This window comes from Leopardus geoffroyi, chromosome X, assembly GCF_018350155.1.
Source record: "Leopardus geoffroyi isolate Oge1 chromosome X, O.geoffroyi_Oge1_pat1.0, whole genome shotgun sequence".
Taxonomy (NCBI): Eukaryota; Metazoa; Chordata; class Mammalia; order Carnivora; family Felidae; genus Leopardus; species Leopardus geoffroyi.
The window spans coordinates 123423085-123431695 of record NC_059343.1 but is presented as its reverse complement, the minus strand read 5'-3'; the positions used below and the strand labels follow the sequence as shown (position 1 = coordinate 123431695).

Below are 8611 nucleotides of genomic sequence, written 5' to 3'. Positions count from 1 at the left end.
CTCTTGACCAAATCTGAGAGACCAGCAACTTGTCTCCCCCATCCCTGGAGTGGGAGTGGACCTCGGATCATGGTTTCTCTTCCCATCCAGGGCCTGATCCCATGAAACAATGTTCCTGGCTGCAGACAGGAGCCCTTCCTGGGAACTCAAACCAGATGTTTGCATATACTTTTGGAAAAGAGAGAAGCTGGGGGCCCTGTGCCCATCCCCTCCCCCACACTTGGCCAGTGCTGCCTTGCCAGATCAGCTGTGAGCCACCTTTGTGACATCACATGACAAATAAAGAGGCGATGACTTAGGTAGCTGGTTGCCTCACTACGAGATTCTAGAATTTTGTGGATGGTATATATTGGGCATCCCCATACTGACCGAAGGCATTTGCGACTTGAGAGGTCAGTGAGACATTCTCATGGCAAAAGTGCTCTTGGTCTAGACTAGCTCCATGGCTAGTCAGAGTGCTAAGGAGATACCCAAAGGGAAGCTGGCCCCATCTGATGATGGAGAGCCAGCACCAGAATTACCATCTAGTTCATCCCAGGATCCAAATTTGGATTCCGGGGAGATTTTGGTGATGAATAGGGACCAAGCAGTGATCCAAGATCCAGGCCCCCAAGACAACCCACAACCACAGGCCCCAAACCACGGCGCCGCCAACGTGGGAGAAAACAACAGTATTCTTGGGCTCTCCTTCCCAAGAAAGCTTTGGATGATCCTGGAGGACAACACCTTCACGTCGGTGCGCTGGAACGATGCTGGGGACACCGTGATCATCGACGAAGACCTTTTCCAGAGGGAGGTTCTTCACCGCAGAGGCGCGGAGAGAATCTTTGAAACTGACAGCTTGAAGACTTTCATCCGCCTGCTGAACCTGTACGGCTTCAGCAAAATACGCGCAACCGACCCTTGGAGGATTCAGTCCCCAGGGAATAAGAGAATGCTGGTAAGTAGAAAGTCCTTGGTTTCCCATGTTTTCTGTCTTTTCAGCACCTTCCTAGTAGACCCCAGATGAATGATCTACTGAAAGGGTTTAATTTCCGAGGACAACTTTCTTTCTCGAGAGACATTATGGAGAGATGAGAAAGTCTAGGCTTTCCTATTAACCTACAACCCCCTTAGATGGAGTGTGCAGGTATGACTAAACATTCAGAGGCCAGGTAACGTCAAATAGGTATGTGAATCCCTTCAACTGGGCTTTATGTGTCTTTATTCAGTGAGTTTAGTTAGGTCCCAGGGCATAGTGAGCCTTGTAGACAACTTAAAAGGATCTTTTCTCCATAGTGGAACCAGACCATTATGACTGCTGTGGGAGGGGCCGGGGGCAGGGAGTGGTGGTGGGGGGATCCAGGGGCAGGGAGTGGGGGGGGTAAGGGGGGAGGGGGAATGGGAGGAGGAGGGGGAGGGGGGAGAAGAAGAGGAAGGAGGGAGGTGGAAGGGGATTGTGGGGGGGAGAGGAGGGAGAGGGAGGCAAGGGGGAGGATGGGGGAGAAGGGGAGGAGGAAGGGGGAGGGGGAGGGGAGGGGGAGGGGAGGGAGAAGAGGGAAAGGAGGTGGCAGTCTCGGTGGCAGCAGACACAAATCTTCCCTCCCAGAATGACTAAAATGATGAATCTCGCATCTCGTTTCAGATTTACCGCAACGCCAACTTTCAGAGAGACAAGCCTTTCCTGCTCAGGAACATTCAGAGGAAAAGTGACCTGAGAGTCACCACCACCTGGCTAGGCACCAGTGCACCAACTCCAAAGAGAAAGAAGCCGGTGGCAGCAACAAGACAGTCCCCACGAATCCATCACAAGGAACCCGCCAACGACGACAAGACGGTCCTCGGCGCAGCCCCAAATGCTCAGGGTCCCAGCGGCAGCCAGTCCTTCGCCTTCTCTGGCATTTGGTCTCTGAGCAGCGCAGCCGGGTATGCCATGGCAACTCATGGCCCGAGTGAGCCAGGTGGCCTGAGTGGGGAGGGCACCTCCAGGAACATGACGTTTGTGCCCCTGGCTACTGCCAGAAGGGATGACGCAGGGGAACTGCCCGTCAGCCCCCCAGTTTACCCCGACTATGGTACGGTGATGTCTCTGTATAACACCTGTTTTTCCATCCTGCTGGCAGCCCTGTCAGTCATGTCCCCAAATGAGGCCCCCAGTGAGAACGAGGAGCAGGAGGGCTCCTCAGATTACAAGTGTGCCCTCTGTGAACATTTCAAGGAAAATCCGGGTCCCTAGGCTCACAGGCCACTGATGACAGCTAAAAACTCACCACTGTAACTGTCAATCTATTTTCGGCTTTAATGGAAACAAACACAACTCCGCGGGAGTAAATAAACAGTCTGACTAGAACGGCGAATCTGTGTTCTTTCTCACGTATGATGCTACACACACCTTATGCGATAAGCCCGGGGAGGCTGGGAATCCTGGCCTGAGACAGGTTCTGGCCCCCTACTGTCCTCTGTCCTTCGAAGCGGCAGCGTTTTTGCAGCCTCGGCCAAGGACCTGGCTAGGGAGCATGGAGGAGGCAAGCCCAGGAAGATCTGGTCCCCTGAACCTCGCCCGCGGGTCAGGAGACAGAACCGCCTCACTCCTGACCTTGGGGGTGTCACCTCGTATCATTCGTGTGTTTGAAACAGGAGGGCTTTTCCTCACGGGTGCCCCTGTGATGCCAGGAAGTTTCTGATCAGCAGCTGAGCGCCTCTAGCCCAAGAGCCAGGGGCCTGCCAAAGAGGCCCACCTAAAAGCAGGGCCACCCCATCTGCCAAGGGACGTGGGGCTACTTTCTTGTTGCTCAGAAGAGACGGGCCATTCTAGTCAATGCCTGGGGGTTGGGGGGAGGGACAGCCCATCTTCCCCATCGGTAAGGACCACCAGAAGCTTTGCTAAGAAAGCACACAACGACAACAAAAGATTTCCCACAGAATACACAACACGACTTAATCATTTTCCCATCGGTGCTGTATTTAGGATCCTTCCTTTGGCCATGAAGTAGCTAGCTGTGGGATGTGTCGAACATGCATACTTCATGGGCCAAGGGACGCTTTGACAACAGAGCAAGAGTCATTTGTAAGAACAGACGGATGCTGTGTCTCAGTCTAATGCTGTCGTCATGGTGAACGGGGGCACCCGTGGCTGGCCACCCCTGCACACCCCTTTAGCGCCCGCTCCCAGCCTTCCCACAAGGTCCCCTGGATGCTGTTCAAACGTCCTATGAGTTCTGAGCAGAACAACGAGAGGAGGAAACACGAACCGGTCGTCTTCAGACCTATGTCTTTGTACGACCCGGAAATCAGAAGGACTCAAGTAGTGGCGGCACCAAGACATTTACTGGCCGCTTCCCCTTTATCCCGAACGTCGAAGTCCTGGAGACTGCCGGCGAGCCCAGACAGGCATCTCACGAGGAAAGTCCCGCTGCCCTGTCCCCTGCATCTGAGTGGAGAGACCTGTTTCCACGAACAGCACACAGTGGCAGGGCCGATTCAGACTGAACCTGGCTTGTAGGTCTGCGGCATGACGGTCAGTCGATGGGTCACGATTTAGCCGGTTTCTCGGTAACCTTCTGCACTCGCCAGGCGTCCTGCCCCAAGGGCATCAGGTGCTCTGGGATGTCTACCTGGAAGATATCCTTTCCGCCTTTCCTGGGTATGGGCTCCAGTAACCACCTGGGGTTTGAAAGCACGGTGAGGTACTTCTGCTTCAGGCTGGTCAGTACAGCTTGATTCTCCAGCGCCACAACCTCATCAGGAGCTAAGTCCTCTGGGCACTGCACGGTTTCCCCAATGTCAACAAGCCCTGAGCACAAAGAGAAGCACACGATGGTTTTTCCTTCCAGAAACCAAGGCCCGCCTGTTGGAGAACATGATTATTCAAAGTTACAACCACCAGAGACCAAGAGGGTCTCCCCAAGGGGACACCGGGTACACTGGGCCCCTCGGACTGAGCATGCCCGACACGCCAAAGTCTGCTTAGGGAGTTCTGGGTGAGGCCGAGGGAGGGAGCGAAACGGAGTGGAGGGCCTCGTCCTCAACGACCACCCCCAAATAATGGGCTGGCCCCAGCCAGAGAGCTTAGGGCAACAGGCAGAGGTCAGACCAGAAGGGCCCCAGATGCTGAGCGGAACAGGCACTCAGGTCCCCGAGCACTTCAGCAGGTGGCAGGTGCTCGTGTGGGACCTCCCCCACCGAGGGCTTAGGGGACTCACCCCGGATGCAGGGACAGTGGGGGTGGGGCATCGCACAGGAAGCCCGGCAACAGCCCGGGGTCTGGAGTCTGCCCCGACCCACTGTGTGCACCATGCTGCCTCCACGGTCTCTGTCGCACGCACGCACGCGGGCACACACGCGCAACCATGAGCGAAGGTCACATGCACACTTGGAACCTGTCCCTGTCTCTCAGGTCAGAACCGGGCACTGAGGCCCAGAGCGGAAGCAGGGTTCACCTGAAGTCGTGGGACCTCAGCAACTCCCCCCATCCCCAGTCCCAGGGCCCCCTGCTGCCCCGCCGAAGGTGTGCTGCTTAAAGAAACCACGGCCCCCACACCAAGCAGCTCACACAAGGGAACAAGGCACAAAACTCCTGAGCAAGGTCCTGGGGAGTAGCCCTCGGGGGTGTCTCAGCAGCATGCGGCTTCTCATCACTTGCCAGCAATCACGCCACGGCCATACTTTTCCCCTTCCAGAAGCAAGGCCTGAATCTGAGCAGGGGTCATTCCAAGCCTCTCCGCCAGCAGCTCCCTCCATGCGGTGTCTTCCCAGTCCCTGTGAGCAACGTGGATGGCGATGGTACGGTTCCGGTGGCTGCTCAGCAGAGGACGCCAACGCGTCTCCAGGGTCTTGACCCCGTTTAAGACAAAACCTGCATAAGGCTGCCGGAAGGAGAGGCAGCCAAACTTCATCTCCCCAGAGCGCCTTGGGCCTCACCAGGCCTGCGGAGACACAGAACCACGAAGGTCAACAGGCATCGTGCCCAGCGCTCCAAGCTCATGACCTGGGGGCAAGACCTCTCCCCAGGGTCCCCCGGGGGTGCCCTGACACCCCACTGACCTGGACAGTGGGGGAACAGAGAGCCTTGGCTCCTCCTCCTCTGTCACTACACGGTCAGCTGACGGGCACAAAGGAAGGGGCCGGCGGTCAGGATGACGTGTTCATCACGTGGAGTCGTTGGGGACCTCAGAGAGGAGGGCGGGGATAGCTAGAGAAAGGCATGGCCAGGACAGCCTGTGGTCAGTTCTACATCGGAGGTCACTGAGCCCCAGGAGAGCACAGATGGCGAGGGGCCCCTCGGCTGGACGACTCAGTGAGCTGGCTCTACCCCTCTCCCAGCACAGACAGGGACATCCTGGGCTTTGCCACCCTGGGGCTGCTGAGCACAAACCCTTGGTATCCGACCTCAGCTCAGCGCTGGGGGCGCCCTGTGATCGCACATGGTCCTGGCAGCTGTCTCCTCCCGACCCCTTTGGGCGCCACTCTCCTCTGACCCCTTCCTGCCCCACTGCTCTCCACCATCAACAGACACCCCCCGACCCTGACCCGGGCCTAGAGAAACCAGGAACCAGAGCAGGAACAACTGGTACCAGGGCGCACGCACCGTCTCCATGCCAGGCACTGGGGTGGGCACAATCAACACATCACAGGATTCGATCCTCACATAACCCAGTAAGGCAGCGCTTCGTCACCCCGCTCTATAGCTGAGAAGGAGGCGCCGAGGGATAGAGAGACAGCACATGATTGCAGGGGACCTGAGTGCACCTACCCCTTGTCCTTGCACCTGGACGAGGGGGTCCCTCCTCCTCACGCACGGCAGAGCTGTGCAGTGGGAGGAGCACGACCCCGGCCCGAGCCTCAGCTGGGTCCTGGCGCCTCAAGGAGCCCCAGTCTCCATCGGGGCCGCGAGGACCGGGGACAAGGTGCAGGGGCACCTAGCCCGGCATGTGGCACCTAACAGGACAGCCACAAACAGTGGCCGCCCCTCATCATTATCATCATCCTCATCACAGGGCCTGGGGCACTGCGCTGCACTCAGGAGCACCCCGAATCTGGATCATCTCTCCTCCCAGTTCTCGAAGGACATAAACCTGGCCTCAACCCCTCCTCTCGTTTAAGAGAACACATCTGCTCTCAAAGATAAGGCCCTGGGATCACCCCTTTCCCAACCCACCGTCCTGCCGCCCTGGCACCACACCCCCTGCGTTCCCTCTGTCTGGGGCTGAGCTGCGTGGCCACCTGCCCTCAGCTGTGCTCTGGGCCAAGCACAGTCCTTCACTGGAGGACCTCACTCCGTCTGCTCTTGCTCAGGCAGCTCTACTCCCCTCCCCTGTGAGTAGATGGTCTCGCTTTCAGAAAGCCACACCTGTACACTCCTCACTGCAGGGGCAAAGAACCCCCCCCCCCCCCAGCCCCTGAGCCCGCACGTGTCTCCAGCACCTGCCAACTTGTCTAAACCTCTGCATAGCAGAGGTCCCAGGAGCAGCGGTCTACACTCACAGTCTCTACTTCTTCGCCTCGCACTGCCCGCCCCCCTCCATGAACACACCGGTTGCCGCAGGCACCAGCGACCTGCCCCCTGCCTGTTCCATCTTCATGGAACTCACGGCCGGACAGCCCTGACGCGACTGACACCCCTCCTTCACTTCTCAGCCTTCCACGTTGCACCTCACTCACGGGTTGGTTCTGCTAACCACATAAGGCCCCAGCCGGCAGCAGAGAAAACCATTTCATGTAAGTGGCTCGTGTTCTCACAGCCTAGCAGACCCGTATCCAACAGGAGAAAGAGGACACCAGGCCCTCACACTGTCACACGGGAAGGATTTGGGGGCCCTACAGTCCAGTTCCCCTCAATCAAATCCTGGAAGCCTCCCCCCCCCCCGAGAGGAGTGCCAGGGGCAACAGGCTGAACCCCGCACAGCCGGCGGCCTCGGTGAGGTCGCGGCCCTAAGGGCCCAGCGGGAGGTGGGGAGGGCCGGAATGACTGCGTGCGGATCGGTGCCCGTGCAAAGGTATGGTCGCGTTTCTCCGCGCACACGTACGTCGCAGGCATGTGACGGTGGCGGGAGGAGGGGACAGGGAAGGGTGTCCGCGGCCGCTCTGCGCTTGCTTCCAGACCTCTGGTCCGGGAACCCCCAGCCCAGAGGCACCGTCCCGCCAAGGGTCGAGCAGGCCGCAGCCGCACGGGCTTCCTGGCTCCCTTCGCGCGTGGCGGGTCTCCCCGCCCCGGCCCCGCCCCCACCCACCGCAGGCGCGCTCGGCCGATTCGGCTGCGGCCACCGGGCGGGACCGTCCGCTTCCCGTGACCCTGCGAGGCCACCAGCGCCGGGACGACCGCCTCCCACGCCCAGGCGAGGAGACGACGCGGCCCACCGAGAGAGGACAGAGCGCCCGGTCCGCGTCGTGGCTGTCCCGCCATCGCCGCGGCCCGACACCAGGAACCGCTGACAGGTGCCGGGCGCCGGCGGCCCCTCACCTGACGCACCCGCACAGACGCTGCCGCTCCTTTTTTGCGGGGCATACGCCGGCTCGTACCCACGTAGTTACGTACGCACACGGAGGTACGCAGCACGCCAGGGCGAAAGCCCGTAGGCACGCAGCCAAGCAGTTACGTGGACACGCACTTACGTACACACGCACATAGGCCCGCAGGCCCCGGTCGCTAGGAGACGTCGTTGGACTCAAGGGGCCGGGAGGCGCGCGGAACCATCAGGCTTGATAGGGAGCTGGCGCTAGCGGCTGGAGCGGAACCGGAAGGAGGATCGAAATGGGGGTGGGGCGTTGGGGGGAAAGAGGCGGGGCGAGTCGAGTCTGGGGGTGGGGCTGTGGGCGGGGCGGCGGGAGGCGGAGCTGGGGGAGGAGTAGGTGGGGGCGGACCTGTGGGTTAGGAGCTGGGGTAGGAGGAGCTGTGAGACAGGGCTGTGGAAGAAGCTGGCGCCAGTTGTGGGAAAGAGTTGGGGCAGGACCTAGGGCAATGAGCGGGAAGGAGCAGGACGGAGATGGGAAAGTTGCGGAGGAGTAGCTGTGGGAAGAGCAGGGTGGGCCTGGGGAGGTGTAACTGGGGGAGTTGCAGGGGGGAGCTTGGGGTGGAGCCAAAGGGGAAGCTGGGGGACCACTGGGGAGGAGGGCAGAGCTGACAGGAGGAGCTGGAGCAGGGGCAGGATGGAGCTGGGGCAGTGGAGGCGGAGCTGGGAGAAACTGTGGGGGATGGAGTCAGAGGAGCTGGGGACCCCTGGGGGGAGGGCCCTGGGAGCAGCTGAGCGGAGTTGAGAAGCGGAGCTGGAGAGGGGCGGGGTGGAACTGAGGAGGTTGGGTAGGCGGAGCTGGGGCAGGAGGGGGCGGAGCTGAGAGAAAGCTGTGGTTGGGGGGGGGTTCAGGGGAGGAGCCAGGGAACCCATGGGTGTGGGGGTGGGGAGGAGCAGAGCGGAGCTGAGAAGGGGAGCTGGAGAGGGGCGGGGTGGAACTGAGGAGGTTGGGAAGGTGGAGGTGGGGGTGGAGATGGGCGGAGCTGGAAGAAAGCTTTGGCGGGTGGTGGAATCACAGGAGGAGTGGGGGAACCACCGGGTAGAAGGAGGCAGGGTGGAGCAGGATGGAACTAAGGGGAGCAGGCGGGGAGGAGCGGGGCGGAGCTGGCGGACGAGTGGGACGA

General features: G+C 60.1%; 2 protein-coding genes across 21 annotated transcripts; one reads left to right on the top strand and one right to left on the bottom strand.

The window, feature by feature from the left end:
• Window positions 1–406: 406 nt before the first annotated feature.
• On the top strand, window positions 407–2215 carry LOC123594473 (heat shock transcription factor, X-linked member 3-like). Its single transcript, XM_045471201.1, has 2 exons — window positions 407–940; window positions 1625–2215. The coding sequence occupies exons 1-2, from the start codon at window positions 443–445 to the stop codon at window positions 2213–2215; spliced, it is 1089 nt and encodes a 362-aa protein (XP_045327157.1). The 5' UTR covers window positions 407–442.
• Window positions 2216–2920: 705 nt separating this feature from the next.
• EOLA1 (endothelium and lymphocyte associated ASCH domain 1) lies at window positions 2921–7725 on the bottom strand. 20 transcript variants are annotated; one of them, XM_045472756.1, is made up of 4 exons: window positions 7595–7715; window positions 5023–5170; window positions 4622–4904; window positions 2921–3826 (listed from the first exon to the last, which is right to left on the bottom strand). In XM_045472756.1, the coding sequence occupies exons 3-4, from the start codon at window positions 4872–4874 to the stop codon at window positions 3510–3512; spliced, it is 570 nt and encodes a 189-aa protein (XP_045328712.1). In that variant the 5' UTR covers window positions 4875–4904; window positions 5023–5170; window positions 7595–7715; the 3' UTR covers window positions 2921–3509. The 20 variants fall into 20 exon arrangements, 16 of the variants coding, with proteins under 16 accessions (XP_045328712.1, XP_045328720.1, XP_045328710.1 ...); XM_045472764.1 differs by having other exon boundaries at window positions 2921–3772; window positions 7595–7710; XM_045472754.1 differs by lacking the exon at window positions 7595–7715 and adding an exon at window positions 7439–7580.
• Between the last annotated feature and the right edge of the window lie 886 nt (window positions 7726–8611).

Coding starts and splice junctions, on each gene's coding strand:
- LOC123594473 (XM_045471201.1), top strand. CDS start 443: ATGGCTAGTCAGAGTGCTAAGGAGATACCCAAAGGGAAGCTGGCCCCA. Junction 941..1,624: donor CAGGGAATAAGAGAATGCTG/GTAAGTAGAAAG, acceptor ATCTCGTTTCAG/ATTTACCGCAACGCCAACTT.
- EOLA1 (XM_045472752.1), bottom strand. CDS start 4,874: ATGAAGTTTGGCTGCCTCTCCTTCCGGCAGCCTTATGCAGGTTTTGTC. Junction 3,827..4,621: donor TGGCCGTGGCGTGATTGCTG/GCAAGTGATGAG, acceptor GTTCTCCAACAG/GCGGGCCTTGGTTTCTGGAA.